General features: G+C 48.0%; 2 protein-coding genes across 2 annotated transcripts in view; both read right to left on the bottom strand.

The window, feature by feature from the left end:
- The window catches only part of LOC121457170 (multidrug and toxin extrusion protein 2), a 35,020-nt gene extending 32,254 nt beyond the window's left edge, over window positions 1-2,766 (bottom strand). Inside the window, exons 1-2 of the mRNA XM_041665912.1 lie at window positions 2,605-2,766; window positions 2,426-2,527 (exon numbers count right to left, since the gene is read on the bottom strand). Of these exons, the coding sequence (XP_041521846.1) occupies window positions 2,426-2,527; window positions 2,605-2,766 (264 nt within the window). The remainder of the gene's footprint in view (window positions 1-2,425; window positions 2,528-2,604) is intronic.
- Window positions 2,767-4,638: 1,872 nt separating this feature from the next.
- Window positions 4,639-23,087, bottom strand: part of LOC121456830 (multidrug and toxin extrusion protein 1) — a 34,819-nt gene continuing 16,370 nt past the window's right edge. The window contains exons 11-17 of the mRNA XM_041665309.1: window positions 21,668-21,776; window positions 21,480-21,555; window positions 15,206-15,275; window positions 14,816-14,948; window positions 10,122-10,216; window positions 8,696-8,774; window positions 4,639-5,113 (exon numbers count right to left, since the gene is read on the bottom strand). Coding sequence (XP_041521243.1) covers window positions 4,887-5,113; window positions 8,696-8,774; window positions 10,122-10,216; window positions 14,816-14,948; window positions 15,206-15,275; window positions 21,480-21,555; window positions 21,668-21,776 — 789 coding nt within the window. The 3' untranslated portion in view covers window positions 4,639-4,886. The remainder of the gene's footprint in view (window positions 5,114-8,695; window positions 8,775-10,121; window positions 10,217-14,815; window positions 14,949-15,205; window positions 15,276-21,479; window positions 21,556-21,667; window positions 21,777-23,087) is intronic.

Below are 23,087 nucleotides of genomic sequence, written 5' to 3'. Positions count from 1 at the left end.
TCCCAGCATCACCGGGGAGATGCGGCTGCAGCAAGTTCTGGTTTGGTTTCACCTCTGGTCTCCAGCCGGTCCACCTTGCAAACCACCATAGAACTGGAAGCCCTTGTCAAGGATGGAGACACTGACTTGAGAGACACCAACGGAGGGCGTTTAGAACAGAAAGAAGAGGGCTGGGTACAGCTCCGTGGTGGAGTGCTTGCCTGGCACGTGCAAGGTCCTGGGTTCAACTGCTCACTGTGGCATTAGTGAACAGTTAAATGAAATAGAAAGTGGGAAGCAGAGAAATAAAAGGGGCAACTATCAGAGGCCGTAGTCAAGCCGAGCGTGTGCAGTTCCTAGGAGCGGCAGCCTGGAGGATGGCCAGATGTGGGGGATGACATGGTGGAGAGCACAAAGGCAAACTCTCCTGACAACCATGGGCAGAATCTGGTGATGCCTTAGTTAGGGTTACTATTGCTACCACTGAGTACTATGACCAAAGAGCTAGTCAGGGAGGAAAGGGTTTGTTACTTCAGCATTGCTTCTCATCACTGAAGGAAGGCAGGACAGGAACTCAAAACAGGGCAGGATCCCAGAAGCAGGAGCTGATGTAGAGACCACAGAGGGGCTCCTCTTACTGGCTTGCTTCCCTGGGTTTGCTCAGCCCACCTTCTTACAGAGTCCAAAACCATTAGCCCATCCACCATGAGCTGGGCCCTCCCCCATTGATCACTAAATGAGAAAATGCCCTACAGCTGGATCTCAAGGAGGCATCTCCTCAGCTGAGGGTCCTTTCTCTGAGGACTCTAGCTGGTGTCAAGTTGACAGACAAAATCGCCCAGTACAGGTGAATTGGCAGCCAGTGGGAGAGGGGAAAGCTGACTGCAGGAGGCAAGACTGAGTGTAGACTCTGGCGAAGAGAGGAGGGGGAGAGAAGGCAGAGGTGGTGGGATATGTTCATAGAAAACCCGGGATGTGTTTAGTGCCAAGAGTGGGGATGAGCAGAAGCCGGGCTTGGAAGAGAAAGCAAGGTTCCAGAGCATGGTGGAAGGTGCATGCTGGATCAGGTGCCCAAAAGACAAGAAAGAGGAAGGAGGGTGAGCCGCCTGCTTAGTGGTGGGCCAGGAATCCAGCAGGGCCTCAGGAGCTGTCGAAGGTTAAGGAGTCCTGGTAGGACTCCCTGGGTCAAGAGCAGGCAGGATGGGTGAGGACCTGACAGGGCTGGAGGACAAGGGGCTGAGGAGAGCCCAGAGATGTGAGGCCAAGCATTCTTGTTTTGTTTTTCGAGACAGGGTTTCTCTGTGGTTTTGGTTTCTGTCCTGGAACTAGCTCTTGTAGACCAGGCTGGTCTCGAACTCACAGAGATCCGCCTGCCTCTGCCTCCCGAGTGCTGGGATTAAAGGCGTGCGTCACCACCGCCCGGCCAAGCATTCTTTTCTACTGGAAGGAGACTGCAGAAGAGTTGAGGTCACTGAGGTAGATGAGAGGGGTCAAGCCACACTCCCCAAACACCAAAGGGTGGGAGAGAAGAGAGGCTGCAGGGATTGAGGTGGCTGACTGGATAAGAGGAAAAGCACAGGATGGGATGACCAAAATGGAGCTTCCTGGCTGGGAAGACACCTGGTCTCTAAAAGCCACCCTGTCAACACTGTTCACACTAGGTGAGCAGAACACTGTCGACATTGTTCAGTGCTTTGCAGTGACCAAACTCATCTTCCCTGGAGAAGACACAGGGGACACACACATACACACACACACACACACACACACACACAAAGACTGACGGAGGGAGGGAAGACATTAGTTCTGCCAATACAGAATAGACCTATACAGAGACTCTTCATAGCCAGGTCCTCTACCATGGATGCTCACAGAGAGCCTGCAGGCCTCCATTGTTGCATTCCAACATCCTAGGAGGGTAGAAGGAACGTTTTCTGAAATAGGGGAGGACCCAGTTTTCCATCACCAGGAGTTTTTCTGACATCTGAAAGAGCAGACCAAATGTGAGCAAAGCAGCTCTCCCTTCCCTTACCAGATGGAGAAAGGCTTCTAAGGATGTGTGATGCTAAGGAAGACATGGTGGAATCTTAATGAACTGTGTAACTAATAGCTTTGGTGGTTTGGTTTCAGAAGGAGGGGGAGGGTGTGCCGTTCCTTTCGGGTAGCTATGCACCATGCCTCTGCTTAGGACACTCCTTCCACAGTGCCTGTGAGATCTGCTCAGACTCTTCCCAAATCAGAAGATCATCATGGTAACTGGTGGGTCAGACCCAGTCCCTGCACATCTAATTCTGAAGCTTGGGGGTGGGGAGTGTGCCGAGCGCGCGCACACACACAGCCCTGAGTTCATCTCCAGCAAACAAATAAAAACACAAATAAAAACACGTTAAAGCTTTACTCCGGAGGCTTTACCCACGTCATCAGCCCAAACAAAATTAACACCTACGGAAACAGCGAGTGTCACGGCGTCCAGCTCGACTTTGCCCAGGTGTCCGCAGAAGATGGAACTGACGATGCTGATGAGAAAGATCATCAGCTGCGCAAGGAACTGCGAGGAGCAGAAAGGCGGTCACCCTCGGCCCTCCTGGGGCCACCCCGCGCCCGCAGCTCGGGGGTCCGACTCACCACCGGGCCCGCGAGCGCCGCCAGCGCAGCCGCCTCCCGCCGCACGTCGGGGGACAGCGCTCCCCGCAGGCCCCAGGGGCTGCGCCACTGCGGGACAACCGGGACGACGGGTGGCTCCGAAAGCCGGATGGCCGTGCCCAAGCTGTCCTCTGCGGGCTCCATGGTGCAGGTTCTGATGCAGGCGGAACCGGCACGTGGAGCCGAGGGCGGAGTGGCCACTGCGGGGCCAGGGCAGCCGCGCGGGACCCGCCCACGTGCCACCCCGCCCTGGGCGGACGACGCATCCAAGTCCAACTGTCACCGAATGCAGCGTGCAGGGCAAGCTTCGATCTGGGTGGCAAGAAAATGTAATCTTATTTACCCAACAAGAATGAATCTCGCAGGGTGGTGGTAGCACACGCCTTTAATCCCAACACTCAGGGAGCCAGAGGCAGGTGGATCTCTGTGATTTCGAGCCTAGCCTTGTCTATAAGAGTTGGTTCCAGATCAGCCAAGGCTGTTTACCACCCCCCCCCAAAAAAAAAACCTCTGAGGGATGCTTTAGGTGGTCCAACCAAATCCAACAACCGATGTAAGTACCTCAGTGAGGAACGCTTGCCTATAGTGGACCCCGAGTTCCAGCCCCACTTACCAAACAAACAAACAAACAAACAAATAAATAAATTGAACCGGTTTACTCACCATAGATAGTTGCATTTCCTAATTTTGTTTATTTTTTGCTGTTTGAAAATTTGCGGAGTTATCAGTGTGTACTTAACCCTTTAGAGGCTAACAGAGTTGGGCTAATTTGTTAAAGCTTCATCCTCTGGCCACCACCAGGAATTGTCTTCACTGCTCCGCAGCTCCACAGACCGCCCCTGACTACACCCTGGCAGGAAATCTGAGTTTCCTCTGATGATGTTTGCTCACAAAATAATAATCTACAACCCAGAGACATAAAATGTATTTAATAGAAGTTACACGGTAAGAACATAGAAGGAGTTCGAACATAGGCTTCTATCTTAGACATCAATAGGCAGAAGAAATAGAAAGTCCGCACTTTACAGTGGTGGATGGAGTAATATTTCACCACCATCTTCCCCATATTGTCTCAGGCCACAATATGGTGTTCACCTTAGTCTTTACTAGAAAAACATCTTGAATTCTCAGCTCATAAAACCCACGAGCACGATTGAATTCTGTTGGCTCAAATGGCTGGCCGCTGCCAGGTCTATGCATTGTCTGTGAATTCAAAGCCACATGTGGTCCCAGGCTTTCCCTTTCCAAGAGCTCAGCTTTACATTGGTGAAAGTGACACGCGTTTAACAGAGAGTATTTTGAACTGGGATCTTTCCCTGGGTTCACAGTGTGTGACACCATCCTTTAGAGATATGGGACAGTGACCGTGCACTACAGCCCCCCCAGTTGCAGCCCCAGGGGTGAAAAAAATCAACATTCTAGCTGGTACAGTATTTCCAACACTGGTGTTTGGTAGGTTAAGTGTATTACATACATTGTCCATTCACAGTGCATGTCCCCCTTTCTCTCTCCATATATATGTGTGTATATGTGTGAGGGAGACTCTCCATCTCTCTGTCTGTTGTGTGTGTGTCGTGTGTCTGTGACTCTGTTTCTGTGTATGAGAGAGACTCTCCATCTCTCTGTCTCTCTCTGTCGTCTGTGACTTTCCATCTCTCTGTCTCTGTGTATGTGTCTTGTGTGTCTGTGATTCTCCATCTGTATGGTATGTATCTGTGACTCTCAGTCTCTGTGTGTGTGTGTGAGAGAGACTCTCCATCTCTCTCTGTGTGTATGTGTGTGTGCTGTGTGTCTGTGACTCTCCAGCTCTCTGTCTCTGTGTGTGTGTTGTGTGTCTGTGACTCTCTGTCTCTCTGTCTCTGTGTGTGTTGTGTGTCTGTGTCTCTCTGTCTCTCTGTGTGTGTGTGAAAGAGAGAGACTCTCCAACTCTCTCTCTCTTTGTTGTCTGTGACTCTCCATCTCTCTGTTTCTGTGTGTATGCGCTGTGTGTCTGTGATTCTCCATCTGTGTTGTATGTATCTGTGACTCTCAGTCTCTCTGTCTGTCTCTCTCTGTGTGGGTCTGTGTGTATTAGAGAAAAAGAGAGGGTGGGGGAGAGAGAGAGAGAGAGAGAGAGAGAGCGCTTACTTGTTAGAGGGTCCTGAACACACTAAGCATGTGTTTGTCTACCACAGCAATTCCCCCAGTCCGAATGTAATATTTTCAGTATGTAATCTCATTAAACCAGGGAGCAACTGTGTGGCTTGAACTTTGGTTCTTCCACATCACTCAACTCTGACATATACTCTCACTAAAATCCCCCCCACCAAGACTGCAATGACTCCAAGGAGCAGGAGCCCTCGCCTTAGGACCAACTGTATCCTAGACAGTTCATTGCTGGCCTTTGGGTGGACAGGCAAAACTTGTTGCTGGTTCATCTGCTGGTCCAGCTGAGTCTCGTCTTTCTTTTCGAGATCCGTCATCATAATTTCTCCATGGCTTTCCAGACCTACTGTGGGGGTGAAAGGACCTTAGTGAGCAGTGTGGAAGGACTTTTATTTTCATATGTACAAATGGTGATTATCATTCGTGATTATTTCTAGAAGAGGGTCGATTCAAGAAACAGTTGTTGCAATAAATAAATAAATAAATAAATAAACTATTGTTAACTTCTAGGTAAGAGATCTTAGGGCTGTGCTCTTGTTGCTTTAAATGATTATTAATGTCCCTTCAAGTTGTCCTTTGTTTCAGATAAGGCCCTGCAGAGAAAACCCTAACAAAGCCATCAAAATTGCCAAGCCATTCTGACATACTCTTCTGCCTGACTCGCACTTTGTCTGCTACAGCCTCATTATCCTGACACTCTCTGTCCAGAAGTTCCTGTCCACCATTTTGCCCATGCAAGGCATGATTTGTGCATGCTCAGAGGTGTCCCTGCCTTGACCTGTGCTAAGTCTCCCACAGGAATAGGCATAAGTGGCTCCAATTTAATCTTTTTACTGTTTTTGTTCCAGGAGATACTCACAGAGGACAAATAGGGTACATTCATGTTTCATTTTGAGTTAGAAATATAACTTACGAGACCACATTTGCACCCCATTCTCTAGGACGGGATCCGTGAGTGTACGCTGTCAGCAGCTTGCAAGCATGCACTGCTAATGTTTTGCTTGTTCGGGAGTTAACTTTCAATCTGAATGTTGTCCAAATTGGTTCTGGAGAAATGCAAGCTTCGGTGACCTTGGCCAGCCCTCCCCTGCTACGGAATCTCAGAGACAGGCCAAACACCTGGCCAGGGGGCCAAGACTAAACTCTAAAGTTATTTATTGCCTCTTGTGGTTTGAATATTTCCTCACTATGCTCCCTTCTCTTCCCTCTGGAACAGTAGTGTATAACCTGTGCCGTTGTATGTTGGAAGTATGTCATCGGCTTTTCTGTTTTGATCTTGAGATTGCAGTTAAGACAGTGAATCTCAGAAGAGACGTTGACCTTAGACTTCGAAACAGGGTTGAGACTGTGATAGACTATGGGTAATTTTGAAGTTGGACTGAATCATTTCGGCTTTATGATATGGCCACAAGCCTATGGGGCCAGAAAGTGGAACATGGTGGTTTGAATGAAAAGTGGCTCCCAGAGGCTCACAGGGAGTGATACCACTAGGAGGTGAGCACCTTGTTGGAGGAAGCATGTCACTGAGGTTCCAGAAGCTCAGCTTAGGCCCAGTGGCTCACTCTTCCTTCCTGCTGCCTGGAGATCCCGATGCAGAACTCTCAGCCCCCCCTCCAGTACCATGTCTAGCTGTACTCTACCATGTTTCCTGCCATGACGATAATGGACTGATCTCTGACCTGCAAGCCAACCCCCAATTAAATGTTTCCTGTATAAGAGTTGCCGTGGTCACGGTGTCTATTCACAGCAATAGAAACCCTAAGACACCACTGTTCCCTGTTCTCTGTAAACAGACTAGTAAGAGAAGACGTAGGTAGGCGGGTCTCCCCCAGGCTTCCCAGGTCTCCCTGCATGTTGAATAGAGCCAACTAAGATTCAATTCCCTGTTTCTGTTTATTGTGATAAAAAACTAAATTCCATCCCCAGTACTGCTGAGGGAGGGATTTCCAGGACACTCTTCACTCTTATCTCTGGGTTATGCTTACTGGCTTTGTACTTCATCAAGAAATGACTCTGGAATCATCCAAGTAGAGGTGAAGATTACTCGAAGAGACACTTGTGCCCCTTCCTTCAGCCACCAGACTAGTACAACAATGATTCCCAAGATATGGCATTTCCTCAGAAATCTCCTGCTAAGAGAAGGAGAAGGCCAAGGCCTGGTGCCAGTCAGAGAGGAGCTTGCCTCCCTCAGAGATTTCACACTTCTGACAGGAAGACTGTCAGTGACGGGTCTCACCAGGACTGCACACCGATGCATTCCTTATGCCCTCTGCTTGAACCTAAACCTCATGTCAGGACCCTGAAGGTGAAGGGGAGAGGTGTCACTGGACCTTTTCAGTTGTTCTCTTTCCAGTGTGGCTACAATGAATAATAATCCCGTCTCTCTGCTTCCCAGCATTACTTCTCTGTTCAGTTGGCCCCTCAAGGGCAGGGATGGAGCCTGGGGCTGGGCTGCGGGGCCCAGGCTCTGACCCCTAACTATGCTGGCAACAGTGCCATGCTTTAGTTCATTATTTCTGAGGACCTCCCTTCACTCCACAAACCCAGCCAGCGTGGGGAGCCAGAGAGCTTCCTAGGCTTTTGAAGGGGCCCTGATACCTACCTAATAGGCATTTCATACTGAAGATAAGACAGATGGAGGACAGATAAACATAAGACTCAAGACATTCACAGAACTGAAGATGGGACTTGTCACCCCCAAGGACCCACTGAGTACCAAGCAAGATAATGACTCACACGAAGACTCATGTCTCATGGCCTTGTGGAACGAGACAACTAACAGGAAAACACAATAGAAATTTCCCAAGAGAAAAATAAAGGCAGATTACCTAGCAGCCTAAGAAGATGGGCATCAGCTTTCTTAAAAAGCGTAAGGGTACATAAGTGACTGAGTACACCTTAGCTGAAATGCCTGGAAACGGAAGTATTTCATATGCCAAGGGTTTGGATGTCAGAATGTTTCAGATTAGGGATTTCTCACTTGTGCTAAGGCTGTTACAATGGCTCAGAGTCCTAACAACATCATAATACAGGTTTACCAGGCATGGCTGTGCACACCTGTAATGCCAGTTTAGGAAGTAGAGGCAGGAGGGTCAGAACTTCAAGGTCATCCTCACCTAAATGCCAATTCGAAGCTAGCCTGAGCTACATAGATCCTGTGTCAAAGAAACAAAACTTTTAAAATTAAACAATATCAGGTCACATCTACAAAATACTTTGGCTGTATCTGCCAGTTCCTAAAGCAAGCCTCACAGTAACAAGACAGGCTAAGTGTCATTATTTCCCACATTTCACAAACTAGTCCTTCCTCTCAAGATAATTGTTAAATCAGGATAAAATGAATTAAAAAGATCATCTTGAAGGTATCAGAGAACTAATGATGCCAAGAAAAGTTCCCAGAGCAAGCTGGGACCCTGGGGGGTGAGCCAGTCTGGGGCGGGGGCGGGGGGAGGGGGCGGGACAGGGCTGGCTTTGCCCTGACGGTTTTGTGTGTAGGACATGTGGCTCAGGACTGAGCAGCACCTGGTGAGGGTGGGCCTGCTAAACCTTCCTGTGTCTGGGATCAAAGCCCTCATAGGTTACATGCAGGATTTAAAGATGTCCCCACCTCCCGCAAGTCTCAGGGTGTGTGGACCAAAAAATTTCAATACATTTTTTAAAAAAAAAGAAATACTTGTCGAAGGCTTGAGGAAGTACCAAGTATTAGCAGAGGGCCGAAGAAGCTTAACCTGTCCACAACAGTGTGTTAATGTGTGGAATCAAAGGGAACAAAGGTCAGTTTATCTGAAGTGGGTGGAACTTGACATCTGCTTCTGAAACTTTAGTGCCTTGCTTCCGTGAGAACGCAGCAGCTACCCCAGATGTGTCCCACCAATCCCTCCAGTCCTGTCCGGCCAGGTCTACCCCAGAACTGAGAGTTGTAGCATACCTGCGTGAGCCGGCTCCTGAGAGACAGCAGAACTCCCATTCATGGCCACGTTTACCTTCAAATTGGCATGTACTTGAGCCTAGAAAAGTACGAGAAACTCCAAGTTAAGATGAGGTATCAGCAGGTAACAGTGCTAAACATGGCCACCTGGTTTAGAAGCCATGTCCCCGAACTGACATGTGAGCTAAAGCTTCTCTTCCAGAACTGACCCAGGTTCCAAGAGTGGAAGGGGAGGAGGCTAATCTGAGGGGAGATCAACCAAGGTCGCTAAGGATTCACCCCTCTTCATCTTCTTACTTCCGTTGCCGCTTCTGCATCCCATTTCCAGACCTCGCATTGACAGTATCTTCATACACAAACACACACACACACAAACACACACACATGAACTTGGAGAAAGTCTCTCCAGTTCCAATTTTTCTCTTATTACTCAGCAGTAAGAAACAAGGACTTCTTGAATTTTGCATACAAATGGATGGAAATAGAAAACACTATCCTGAGTGAGGTAAGCCAGACACAAAAAGAGGAACATGGGATGTACTCACTCATATTTGGTTTCTAGCCATAAACCAAGGACATTGAGCCTATAATTAGTGATCCTAGAGAAGCTAAATAAGGAGAACCCAAAGAAAAACATATAGGCATCCTCCTGAATATTAACCTTCAGCAAGCGATGAAAGGAGACAGAGACAGAGACCCACATTGGAGCACAGGACTGAATTCTCAAGGTCCAAATCAGGAGCAGAAGGAGAGAAAGCACGAGCAAGGAACTCAGGACCATGAGGGGTGCACCCACACACTGAGACAATGGGGATGTTCTACTGGGAACTCACCAAGACCAGCTGGCCTGGGTCTGGAAAAGCCTGGGACAAAACCGGACTCTCTGAACATAACGGACAATGAGGACTACTGAGAACTCAAGAACAATGGCAATGGGTTTCTGATCCTACTGCACGTACTGGCTTTGTGGGAGCCTAGGCAGTTTGGATGCTCAACTTACTAGACCTGGATGGAGGTGAGGGGTTCCCTGGACTTCCCACAGGACAGGGAACCCTGATTGCTTTTCGGGCTGAGGGGGGGGACTTAATTAGGGGAGGGGGAGGGAAATGGGAGGCGGTGGCTGGGAAGAGACAGAAATCTTTAATAAATAAATAAATTTAAAATTAAAAAAAAAATTGGTTTTTCCCGGCAAGAGACCCGAAATGGAATCCTGTTTTCCTATTCACTGAGCAAATAAAGGGGAATGAATGAGGCCATGGTCATGAAGCCCTTCACCTCAAAACCCTATTAAAGCAAAACAAGCCCAATAATAACAAGAAAAGCATAAAAATAGCATAAAAAGAACCTCCCTAAATGAAGGAATACACGCCACATCCGGTCTGGCGTGGCATCTGCAGGAAGACGGGGCAGCAATGAGGACGCTTACCTGTTGGCAGGCGAGTTTCCAATTGAGCCGAGCAATAAAAGCCAGGAAACATACAACCTGACAGACAGTGCAGATGATGATCCCTGACCACAGACCTGCGCGGGGAGATTTGACAGGTTAGCTCAAGAAGACAATGGCCATACTAAGCCAGCTTCCGTGGGCAAGAGAGAGCCCACAGTGGGCTAGAGACCTGCAGAGACCCAGCACTCCTTAAGACCACCTGCCATGATTCACAATGTCAGAGCAACAGCTCCAGGAGGCTATCTGGGTCCTTTTTGCTTATGGTGATAGGATATTAAGAAACGGGCCAGCTGTAAGGAAATACTTTTCCAGAAAAATCACTGCTTTGTGCTCCTCAAAAGCAGAGACTAACTTCTTAGTTTGCATATATATATGTGTGTGGTCTACACGTGTGTGTGTGTGCGCGCGCGCTTGTGTGTGTGTGTGTGGACACGTGGGTAGGGTACACATGCATGTGTTTGCATAATTGTGGAGGCTTGAGGTTGGTGTCAAGCATCTTCCTTGATTGCTCTCCACTTATAGAACGAGGCAGGGGCTCTCTCCACCGTATAGAACGAGGCAGGGGCTCTCCCCACCATATAGAATGAGGCAAGGGCTCTCTTCACTTATAGAATGAGGCAGGGGCTCTCCCCACCGTATAGAATGAGGCAGGGGCTCTCTCCACCTTAAATAGTGAGCAGAGTCTCTCACTGAATCCAGAGCTCACTGTTCTGGCAATCTGACTACACAGTTTGTTCTGGGGGCTTCCCTGATTTGCCTCCCTATACTGGTATTACTTGGTTTTATACTCAGCCAGCTTTTTACCTGGGCTCTGGGGATTCAAACTCCAGTCTTCATGGTTGTGTGGCAGGCACTTTACCTGCTGGGCCATCTTGTCAACTAAAACTAACATTTTTACGGCCAATAAGTGAGTTTAAATATTTCACTTTTAGTTTGGATATTTCTTGTAGAGGTTTTTGATTTGGAAATTAATTATTGTGTGTGGCTGTCAGCTTTAAAAAGGTAGCAAAACAGAACACCAAACTTCTCATTAAAAACATCCCTGGAAGGAGAAATGATATAATAATAATCTCAAAAAACTTTAAAATATAGTTTAAAATTCCCTAAAGTTTATGTATATTCTTGATACCTAAAAAAGGAAACAAACTACTGGGGATGGAAGCCAGGGCCTCGTATGTGCCTGGCACTCACTCTGTACTGACTGCGGGGATGGAAGCCAGGGCCTTGTATGTGTCTGGCACTCACTCTGTACTGAACTCATTGGAGGGGACCATCTTAGAAATCAACCTCTGCATTCTAAAACTCTGCCTGTAAGACCCTGCTCCTGCCTTACGTGGATATGGAGACGACACGTGGAGTAATAGAGGGGGTTAAACTAGGACCCACCCATCTTTTTCCATTGTTTGTTTTGTGTGAGGCAGGGTCTCACTACCTAGCCCTGGCTGGCCTGGTATTCCCTCTGTAGGTCAGACTAGCCTCAAACTTACAAAGACCCGCTGGCCTCCGCCTCCCCAGTGCTGAGACTAAAGATGTGTGCCACCACACCTGGCAGAAATCTGTTTTAAAAATCCCCCAGAGATTTCTGCTCAACCTTCAAACCTAATTTTGTTTAGACGCAAGCTTTGCTTCCACAGCGAATTACACTGTAGGAAGGATTGGGGAGCACACAGAGTGGGTCCCCAGGTGCTGGTGAGTCTATCTAATAAACTTGCATAGGGGAGGGGTATGAGGGACCACAGGTGATGAGCCGTTTGTCCACAGTGAACAAGCAGCAGAACCAAAGCTCGGCCTGTCAGAAGCGCTGAGCGCACAACCAGACGCATACCACAGCACATGAGACTCCAACTCTGGAACCCATTGCTGCAACAACCTGCCTGGAAAAGGAGCTTCTCCGCCTCATGGCACAGCCCAGGAAGCCCGCCTGCTAGAAGCTGCCCCTGCAGAGAGCCAGGTTACCACCACCAGAAAGCTAAATGGTGACTGTGACCAGCAACTGACAGTCTCCCTCATCTAGACCATAGTCAAATATGAAACCTTAAGCGACCACACAAGGCCACGTCTTTTCGTCTGCTTTCAGTCAGGACACACCTGAGCCTCCCTCCTCCTCCATGATGCTCTCCCAACTCCTTTGCTTGCCTTTCAGCTCTCTGCCAAGACAAAGATGGGAGGGACCAAGTCCCTCGCATAACAGGATCCGAATGCATAGATTTTGCTCTCTGATCAGATCCACGGAAGGGCTGAGGATAAACCCCAGTGATAGCTCAAAGGCTTATCTCTACCTTACTCCCGTTAGGTTGACAGCTCGGCTCCTTAGTGCCAACTGCCAACCTCTCATTTATCAAGAGTGATCCATTAGTCTGCTCCTCACAAGAGTAAAGTCAGTGACCACCAGTCAGTCCCAGGATGGAGCAAGAAAGGCTTCCTCCTTCCAACACTCAGTTCCCACACAGAAACTACAAAGCTCATTCCAAAGATTTTTGACAGAAATACCCAGCTAGCTCTAGCTGTAATCTGGGTTATGAACTTATTTCCACAAATGTCATAATGCCTATTAACAGATACAGGGTGATTATCAGAACCCTCTGGGCAGGGCCAGGAATGCGTGTTTGAAAACCGCTGGGGAAAACTGATAGCTGATGGCTGTTCTGATTAGTCGCTCTGCCTGTGAGAGCTTGTAGCCTTCAACGAGCTTCCGGGAACCTCTTGTACACACCACACACCCTAACGGTGGCGACTGCAGGGTGAGGCCGATGTGCACGGCACTTCCATCTAAGAAGCCAGTAGAAGGACCGAGTACATGCTCTTCCACAGCCCTGACCACCGCCAGGACCCCATCATTTCTCTCCAAGAGTCCCCAGTTAACCTCCACTTTGCACACAGCAGATACACGTCTAAGAAGAGTTAAAAGGGCCAAATGCAGACATTTGATATGAGCCTTGGGATATCCATGTATCTACATTTAAAGTTGGTTCCTCTCTAATGTTTAACTCAGCCAGACATGGGGACACACACCTGTAATCCCAGCACTTGGGAGGCTAAACAGGAGGATCTCACGTTCAAGGCCTGCTTGGACTACAAAGGAAGCCGCTTCCTAAAATAAAAACAAGAGAAAAACAGCAACAACAAAGCAAAGTTGAACATAGTTGGGCGAGCTGATGCATGTCCTGAATCCCTGCACTCCGGAGGCAGAGGCAGGTGGATCTCTGTGAGATCAGAGCCAGCCTGGTCTACAGAGTGAGTTCCAGCCTAGCCAAAATTATATAATAAAACTGTCTTTTTTTAAAAAAAGTAAATTCCAGATGCAGCATTCACTGTATAAAACGATGACATCACAGGGAGACGGATAACCTAATGACCCTGGCATAAACAGGCCATATTGTCTGCATACAGCAAAACAGCACTTTGTGCTCTTGTATTCCATAGATGCTCATAATTGTGTTTATCAATTAAAATAATATTAATAAAAATATGAAAGAAACTATGAAGTGTCTCCTTAGTATTTTGTACTGATTGCATGTTACAATAATAATATTTTGGAAGCGTTGTGTTAAATAAAAATACAATTCCAAAACCTAGACTCCTTTGGTGTTTCCATTGGCTCCGTCATCGGCAGATCCAGGCCATGAACAGCACCGGAAACTCAAGCAGACATTATCTGTGCCTTCATAGCCACGGAACTCTGGCACTCTCCTTCTTTGAACAACTCCAATATTTTTAATTAAAATATTATTGAACTTGAGAAAAAGGAGTGACATTGTTAACTACATGGGACTGGAAATCCTCGGCAGCTATCGGATGACTCCCGGGCTCCTCTGAGCCCACCACATACTGATGGACTCAAACAAACCATGCGTAAGTCCGTCATTACTTTACCCCAAAGACAACAGTTGGGTTTTCATCTGACCATTTATTCATTGCCAATGTCTTCTCAGTTATTATCTTAGAAACCAAAGCTGTACGGTAATCTATTTCCCTACTGGAAGAAGATGAACTCTGGTCATTTCAGAGATGTGGGTTCAGCTCCAAGGTCATCCAGAGGAGTCTGCCCCACCATCCCTCGCTCTACATTCCTCCCACATGTCCCTCTGCAGGGACACGTGAGATACACGGATGACGACAGCAGGTGGGGAGCAGAGGCTGCAGAAGGGGGCAAAGGTAACGAGGAGCCCACCAACAGCCCTGCCCTCTGAGTACACAGGGTGCTGGTCCAGGAAGTTCTGTGTCCAGCCCCAATCATCTTAACCTAGGGCTTCTCCCACATCACCCGAAACCCCTCAATATACCAGGATAAGGCCTTGGTACTGTGTTATCATGCCAGGAGCTTCACAGTGCTATGAACCCTCATTAAAGGAACAAGGCAAGATCTACATTACAACTTCAGAGGCCCTGGTCATCAAGTCCTAAGGACTGGCTGATTCAGAAGGAGAAGAATAGAAAGGACACTTTGTGCTCCAGCGTTGACGCATGGGCAAGTGACACATAACAAGAGGGGAGTGACCAGGCAGCCCTGGGCTCAGGGCCACTTTTCACCCCCTGCCTGTGCACTCTCGCTCTGATGAGATACAGGAGTGTGGCGGGGAGGGAGTCAGGGTAAGCAGTGACGTTTCCGTGCACCTGGCCATCACCCCTTGGGTCTGTGGACAGCTGGCCTGTCTTCCCACAGGCAGGCTTACCTATCACGCCCAGCTTGGCTGCGAACATCAGTGCAATCCCAATGGGGAGGCCAATCACGTAATACCCAATGGCGTTAACGATGGCTCCGACCTTCTGGTTTCCAGTGCCCCTCAGCACTCCACCACAGGTACACTGTGGGCAGGGGACATCCATCAGTGTGAACACAGCTGGTACTGCTAAAGACCCCACCTCGCAAGCGTAGAGAGCCTCTCTGTGGTCCTCAGACTTGAGCATGACTTTGATAATGCTTGTAGAAGCAGCCATGATAATGATCAACAGTAGCCCCTAGACCACTCTGGCCCTCATTTCCACTTGAAATTTAGCGTAATCAGAAGAAATCACTGACAGAGACTGTGGAAGTGGGCAGGGAAGTCAGGCTCGATACTCACAGCAAGACTTTCAAAGAGGTGGGACACAGCATAAATGGGGACCACTTGCGCCACCAAGGCCACGACGTCTCTGTCGGGAAAACAGAGCACATGGTAATCAGTGAGAAAGGAAGGGCCGGAGAGAGGGATCAGTGGTTAAGAGAACTTGTTCTTGCAGAGGATCCAGGTTCAATACCCAGCACCCACACGACAGGTTACAACTGCCTCTGACTCCAATCCTAATAGGTTCAAGAGTTTCTTCTGGTTTCCACGGGCACCAGACATATATGCAGCACGCAGACACACGTGCAGGCAAACATCCAAAGGCATAAAAAAGAAAAAGGCATCGAAGGGCATGGACCCCAGAGGAGGAGGCCCCACATGTACCCTAGCTCAACAAGGCTTGGGCTCTTTGTCTAGCTGCCCTGGTGCACTCACACCAGGGGTGACAAGTGGGAATAAGTCTACTGCTATGTGACACACATCAGAAATCAATGTCCTAATTTAGTTCACGGCTTTTAGGGAGAAAAATCCATGTAATCCATTTAGTCAATAAAAACCAATGAAAAAATTTAGTACCCATCTACCCACCCTAAACAAAGCTGAGATCACACTGCCACCCTCCTGCTAACCCAGTCCCTGAGGAAGAACTTGAATGCACATCTCAAGAGCTGTCTGAGTGACACATGACAGAGCAAGCACATGCGTGCTGTTCGCATGGAGTGAGGCTCCGCAGCAGAGCATCTGCCTAGCATGCATGAAGCCTGTGTTTGACCCTGGCACCATCAAACAATAACAATAAATGATCTTCCCAGTCAAGCAAGTTTGGTGAGACTCCCAAAGGTATTCTGGGGTTCTCCTTTCTAGAAAGGGGATCTACCCTTAATGCTATGAATTTGGATTTTAATGTCTGCATGTTAAGGGGGAAAAATGGAAATGCTACCAGGAGAAGCACCCTCAGAGGCACTGAGTGGGACCAAAAAAGAAAAAAGAACCATGTCTAGATTGAATATTTGCTGAATGAATGAGTAAAGAATCCAGCATAGGATTGGGTGGTTGCTTTCTTCCCTTAGCCAACACAGGAATACAGCTGTTTGTTAAAGCATCGAATGAGAAGTTTATGCAAACAAGTCCGATGGCCACTGCCTCCCAGGCCACACCGTGACTGCCCTGTCCCCATATTCTTACCACTCCTGTGTTTGTCTGATGCTTATGAAAATAGAAGCAAATACAAATGGCTATGAGAAACTCCCCTGGCACACACACATGCCCCCCTCATGATGCCTGCTCCACTTTTTCTCCCAGACCGTCTCTCTTCTAGTGCACCGAAATGCACTTTCAGTGCGGAACTGCTCGATCCTGTTTACTACGTCATCTTGGGTTCTAATTTATTTTCTTTCTTTCCTATCTTGGGGTCGGGGAAGAGGCAATGCTCAGACTGAAGCAAGGCCTTCTATGTGCTTACTAAATACACACCCTCCCACTAAGCCACACACCCAGGCCCTTTCTTTGGACTTTTAAATAGATAAGTAACTCATTTTTGCAGGACTAAGGGTCAAACCAGGGCTTGCTTCAAGTTTACAAAGCGCTGAGGTGTTTTTCCAGCCCGATTTTGGGTTTTAGATCAGTTTTGGTGACTGGGAACAGACTGGTTTTCTCTCTCTCTCTCTCTCTCTCTCTCTCTCTCTCTCTCTCTCTGTGTGTGTGTGTGTGTGTGTGTGTGTGTGTGTGTGTGTGTGTGTGTGAACCGTCAGATTCGGGGGCTCTGGGAACACATTTGCTTCACAAAAAATCCAGTTTCCTTTTCTGTGCTCTGAAAGATTAAACATCATTAGAATGATCTATATTTTAACAATCTGAAAACTTTCTCCCTTGGAATCTTCTGGAATCAGTGACCTTTTTGGGCGTTTTCAAACAAGTTCCCCTTCTTACAAGGGAACCACCTTATTTAGTCTTTTCTAGAGCAAATTTTGGTCAACTATTTTTCTAGAGAATTATTTCTTTTTCTGTTGTTTTTTTTGTTGTCCTTGTTTTGTTCTGTTTATTGACACAGGGCCTCACTCTGTAGCCCAGGCTGACCTGAAGCCTGTTATCCTCCTGCCTCTGTATCCTGAGTGGGGGAATTACAGGCGTGTGAAACTGTGCCTGGCTTTGCTCTTCTAGGTTTTAATTTTTTCTTACAAAAAGAGAATGTGAGAACTAATCTCTTAGGATTTTTTTTTTTGAATGATTATGTTGTGTGTGTGCCTGCCTGCCTATCAGCTGCAAAATTTACCCTGGAAAAACTGAAGATCGAAATAAAATGATTTCCTTGTAAGAAGCAAGAGAAACTTGCTTTCAAATGCCCTTCTGGTGGAGTTACAGAACTGCCGCTGGGACCGTATGCTTGGCTGGGTACGGGGGCAGAGGGAGGGGGGAAGGGGGCACCAGAGCCTGGGCTGTGTCCCACCAGCAGATCAATTAGGTTTGCCCTTCTCTTTGTGTTTTCTTCATGGTCAGGTAGGATTTCACCTGTTTCACTTATTCTGCCAGTTTAAGTTAGCCTTGCACACAGAAAGGCAGGGATACAATCTGAGAAAAGTCTTTTTATCCAATTTCGTCACTATGTGACATCACAGAATGAGGTAACCCAAACCTAGATGGTTTAGCCTGCTACTCAGGGACCGGGTCTGTCTGTCTGTTGCAGACTGCTGCTCCTAAGGCCTGACAAACAAAATGACATGAAATCCAACAGGAGAGAAAACGCTGGGATTGAGGGACACAGTGCATGCATGTTGCAGAGGAAACAGCAGGCCAAGCAGTGTGCTACAGCAAATGTTGTATACATAGGAATACTATGCTGTACGTGATTAAAGGTACAGGAGAGAGGGAGGTGAATATGATCGAAGCATACTATATACATATATGAAGCACAATAATCAAATGCAGTTTTAATTGCTCATTATTATTCTTTGTACATGGGTATTGCCTGCACTCACATGTCTGTGTAGCACATGTGTAACGGGTGTGCCCTTGGAGGCCAGAAGAGGACCTAAGATTCCCTGAACTAGAGTTCCGGATGGTTGTGAGCCGCTAGGTGACTGCTGGGAACTGAACCTAAGGCCTGTGGAAGCCAGCACTCTTAACTGCTGAGCCATCTCTCCAACCCCTAAGTGCATTTTTTTCTTTCACTGTGTCCAGGTTTCTTTATTTAAGAACCGAGTGATGAGTGATATGGACTCAAAATCAAGAGCATCGCTGAGCTTCGTTTTCCTGCCAACCACCTCCTCCCACCCTCCCGGCCCCACCCCTGTGCTTCCAATCACTGCTCAGTAATAAAGAACCTGACCTGCCTGCTGGCGGATACCGTCCAAGCTCTATCCCCTGCCTCACCCAGACCTTCTCCCCTCTGCCCCATCCCTAGGCAGGGCAGGCACCTCAGTTTGAATGTGCAGAAGAGCTCAGAGCAATGAGAAGGACTAAAGAGCTGAGCATGGTAAAGTGGAGGCTGGGGTGCCGAAACCGGGTTCTGGGAACAGAAGAAAGGATACAGGGCCCCTAGGAAAAGAGACTCTGTAGCCTTTAACTCCTTTCTTTGGGAATAGTCAATGCTGGATTGTTTACCCTGCTGGCGAGGGTCACAGAACCTCCCAGAACCTCACCCTTCTCCAGCCACGCTGCTAGGTAAGGGTGGTCTGCCGTAGGAACGTGAGGCCTTCAGGTTCTCTCTCACTTGGTTCTCCATGCTTTGCTCTTTCTTGTGGGCCTGCACCAGGGTCTGTCCTTTGCCTAGCTCTTGAAGCTTCTTGTTGGCTTCCTCTGCCCACTCCTCCAGCAGGGGGGCGGGGCCTAACCCGAGTTCTTGAAACTGACCTGGCTGGATGCCTTTTTAAAGAGAATCCCCAGGGTGACCCCATACTGGCCCAAGTAGCAAGATCCTCTCCTCCAGAAGCTTGGAGGATTGTTCCAGTCTTTCTGCAGAGGCTTTACACCCTGGATTCCTGGATGGGGAGAGGACGGCTTGCTGGGCTCGCTCCAGCTTCTACCTCTCTACTCTTGACAGCCCCCAAGTGGGCAGTACAGTGCCAGCTCCTGTTGGGACACCCGGCTGCATGGTCTCCAGGCCAACCTGGGGCACTAGGCCCACGCCAACCTGAAATCCACAGCACACCAGCCCTCCACAGAATTCATATGGCAGGAAGCACAAGAAGTCTCTCATACCTCTGAGCCTGGCCCAACCCCCAATCTGATTCCATGTCCATCCTTTGAGAAAGAAAAACAGAGCTATTTATGGTCGCCTTGCTCCCTGCCCTGAAGTGAGTAGTCTGTGAAAGCAAACATCAGCCTACCATCCAAAGACAAAAGAGAAGCAGGTGAGGAGGAAACTGAGGCAGCCGCATCTATTCCGAATAGACGCTTTCTGGATCCACAAAGGAAAAGCCAGTTTGCAATTTGTGACTACTGACAAAGACATCCCAAACATCAAGTGTCTCTATGACATTTCCATACAGAAAGAACATCCGAGCTTGCCTTCCTGAGGAAGAAAAAAACCCTGCAGAGCGCAGAATGGGTTTGTTTGTCTCTTCAGCAATCAGTTCAGTGTCATGATTTCTACGACAGTCACTGATGAGATTTTTTATCTTTAATCTCTGTGACAAATATATTCTAAAACTCTAAAAACAAGGCAGTTTGGCAGATCTGAGGTACCTAGGTAGCCGGGCGATGGTGGCTCATGCCTTTAATCCCAGCACTCAGGAGGCAGATGCAGGCAGATTTCTATGAGTTAGAGGCCAGCCTGATCTACAGGAGCTAGATCTAGGATAGGCTCCAAAGCTACAGAGAAACCCTGTCAAAAAAAAAAAAACACCCAGAGGAAGAGAGAGAGAGAGAGAGAGAGAGAGGAGAAGGAGGAGGAGGAGGAGGAGGAGGAGGAGGAGGAGGAGGAGGGGGAGGGGGAGGGGGAGGAAGAGGAAGAGGAGAAAGAAGAGGAGGAGGAGGAGGAGGAGGAGGAGGGGGAGGAGGAGGAGGAGGAGGAAGAAGTTCCTTCTGGGAATGCTTGGGCTATTTAACAAGTATCTATGGAGACAGACCTGCACACCTGATTGTGAACGCCAGCACCTCTAGTGGGCTCAGGGTTCTTTCCCACCTCTCCAGATTTGACTGCTCTTCTTCAGTTACTCCTGTATTGACCCTATTTTCATACCGACATTTAGCCAGTCACAGTCAGTACCCTATGCATTTGGGCTTCTGAGTACAGGGGCCATTGGAATCCAATGGAGGAAGAAGAGACAACTGCCTTCGGGATTCACTGGGACAGACTCACCTGAGATAGAGGCCTCCTTGGCAAGAGCTCAGTTAGGCTAGCCTCCAGGCCTCCAACTGCAACCGTAGGCAGGGGGACTTGTTCTTGCCCTGGCTCCAAGACTCCACTCCCCACTTCAGGAGGACCTGATTGCTCCCACGACAGTCTTGAGCCCCTACATGCCAAGATCATTCAGTGCCCCATAGAGCTACCACTCTGGAGGCGTGCAGAGCTGTAACGTGGCTCAGACCTGATTCTCGCTGGGCCAGGGGCAGCTCTTGGTTGGCATCTTAAAGCTTTTGGGAGCTCTGAGATACAAGCTCTCAGAGTTAGCTGTCCCAGCGCTTGGCTTGCATTAATCTATTTTAAGTTGTTTTATCCCATTTAGTATCCTGAACTGACAAATGCGCTTATAGTATCATGGTGCTCAAATACTTTCAGATTTTGAAGCATTTTTTTTTAACTTAGGGAGATAGGATGCCCAGCCAACCTGCAAACGTGACAGGCAAGAATTCTACCACTAAACAACCAATGCAAACTGTCTGCAAATGTCAACAGTGCTGTGAAAGCTTTAAAACAGGAAAAAATACAGGAGGGTTCTTGAGATGGCGCAAGCCTGGTGGCCTGAGTTCAATCCTTGGAACCCACATGGTAGAAGGGGAGAATTGCCTCCTGCAAGCTGTCCTCTGGCTTCCATCCCCTCCCCCTCCCTTACACACACACACTAAAAGCAATTTAAAGCGATTTTTAAAAATTCATAACTATCGTGTCCATCGAAAGCATACTGTCACCACCAATCCCCACTAGCTTGAGATTCAGATTACAAATTGGTTTTTCTATCTCCATAATCAGGTTCTTCTCAAGTAAATCAGTGAGGTTTCTGGTCTTGCAAAAGACTCAGAACACCGCACCAAGATGCAGCTTTTCTGGGGAGCCACCCATTGTGATACATCCACCCAATCTTTTTTTTTTTTTATCATAGATTCCACATGTCAAGAAAATCCCAGCACTCACCGGTCGGTAGTGAAGATGTAGCCCACGAGATCCTTACACCCTATCATCAGGACACAGAAGGTCACAGCAAAAAGCTCTAGGGATAGAGCAGAAGAAAGGGCACAGGGAGGTCACAGAAAGTGGGGAGTCAGGGTGCTCCATGCACAGCCTGCGTGCACCAGGAGCCTCGGGCTAAGGGGTGTAAGCACCTGTGACTATCAAGGAAACTGCTGAGGACTTCTTGGCCTGTTCAATGTTTCCGGCACCCAATGCATTTCCCACCCGGACGTTGGCCGCCACACTGAAGCCTGCAGGAATCTAAAAGGAAAGAAACTACAATAAGACTGTGCATCGAGACCCCACAGACAGACTCGGCCTGTGCTTCACACCGTGTGGGCTAAAAAGGCCCTATGGGCTCTGAAGACTTTTACATCTCTGTGGCCTTGCTAGAAGCTCTGGGCTAATGAAGAACCTCTGTCTCCAAGTTAGGATTCTCACAATAGATTAGGCTTTTCTGCAGGATTTCCAGCCTCTGCCACAGGAGGGAGGACCCCCACGCAATCACATTTGTCCTCTGGGACATAGGGGAACAGTATACAGGACGGGTTTGACCAAGGTCCACTTTAGTGTCTGTTTTGAAAGAGAGAGAGATTCCATTCATAAAGCAGAAAAGTTACTAAAGAAAATCCTTGTAACTATTGAGTCCAAACTGCCTGGATCCTGACATGTTTGTACTTAGTACCCACGTGACACTAAGCCAATTGCTGAACCTCTGATGTTATATTCTATCTGTACAAAGACTCTAATAATGGAGACTTGACAGAGCTCACATGGCTACCAACTTAGAACAGAGTCTCACACGTGGTGAATATCCAATAAAGATTTCCCGTTAATATCTATACATTTACCACTTGACTCACTAATGATAACTTTTAAAAGATTAATCACTGGGGCTGGAGAGATGGCTCAGAGGTTAAGAGGACTGACTGCTCTTCCAGAGGACCCGGGTTCAATTCCCAGCAACCACATGGTGGCTCACGGCCATCTGTAATGAGATCTGGTGCCCTCTTCTGGCCTGCAAACATACATAGAAGGAATGCTGTATATATAATAAATAAATCTTAAAAAAAATTAATCACTTATTTGAGTTTGAATGTTGCCTTGCGAATTGGGATAACTATGGTGAGGATTAAGGAAAATCTAACACACAGAATAAGGAACAGTGGAGAAATGGGAGACAGGAATGTGATGTGAAGAAAGCTATCGGCAACCGTTTGACCACACATCCCTAGTTAATGCCCGTATGGTGCGTCTCCAGGTACGGAGTTCCGAGAAGGACTCGACAAGATTTCTCATAGAATTCCCTCCTCAAATGGAGAGCCTGGAATTAGGATGAAACAACTGTAACACTTTGAGGGGAAATGTCACAGTCAAGAGGGACAAAGAAAGGCCAAGACCCTGATCCCCATGAAAGGACATTAATGATTAAAGGACATTAACAGGACGTGTCTCCTGTATGCCAGAGGGGAAAGTTACTGAGCACATCATTAGAACAAGTGATGGCAGACAGCCAGGGAGCCTCTAAATGCAGCGCTGAGAGCAGCTGGTGCACCTATAGAGAAGGGGTGC

The sequence above is a fragment of the Microtus oregoni genome, unplaced genomic scaffold (genome assembly GCF_018167655.1).
Source record: "Microtus oregoni isolate MIOR12 unplaced genomic scaffold, Mior012 000015F_ref0000493, whole genome shotgun sequence".
Classification (NCBI taxonomy): domain Eukaryota; kingdom Metazoa; phylum Chordata; class Mammalia; order Rodentia; family Cricetidae; genus Microtus; species Microtus oregoni.
The sequence above is the reverse complement of the archived record's forward strand: the minus strand, read 5'-3'. Positions and strand labels throughout refer to the sequence as shown.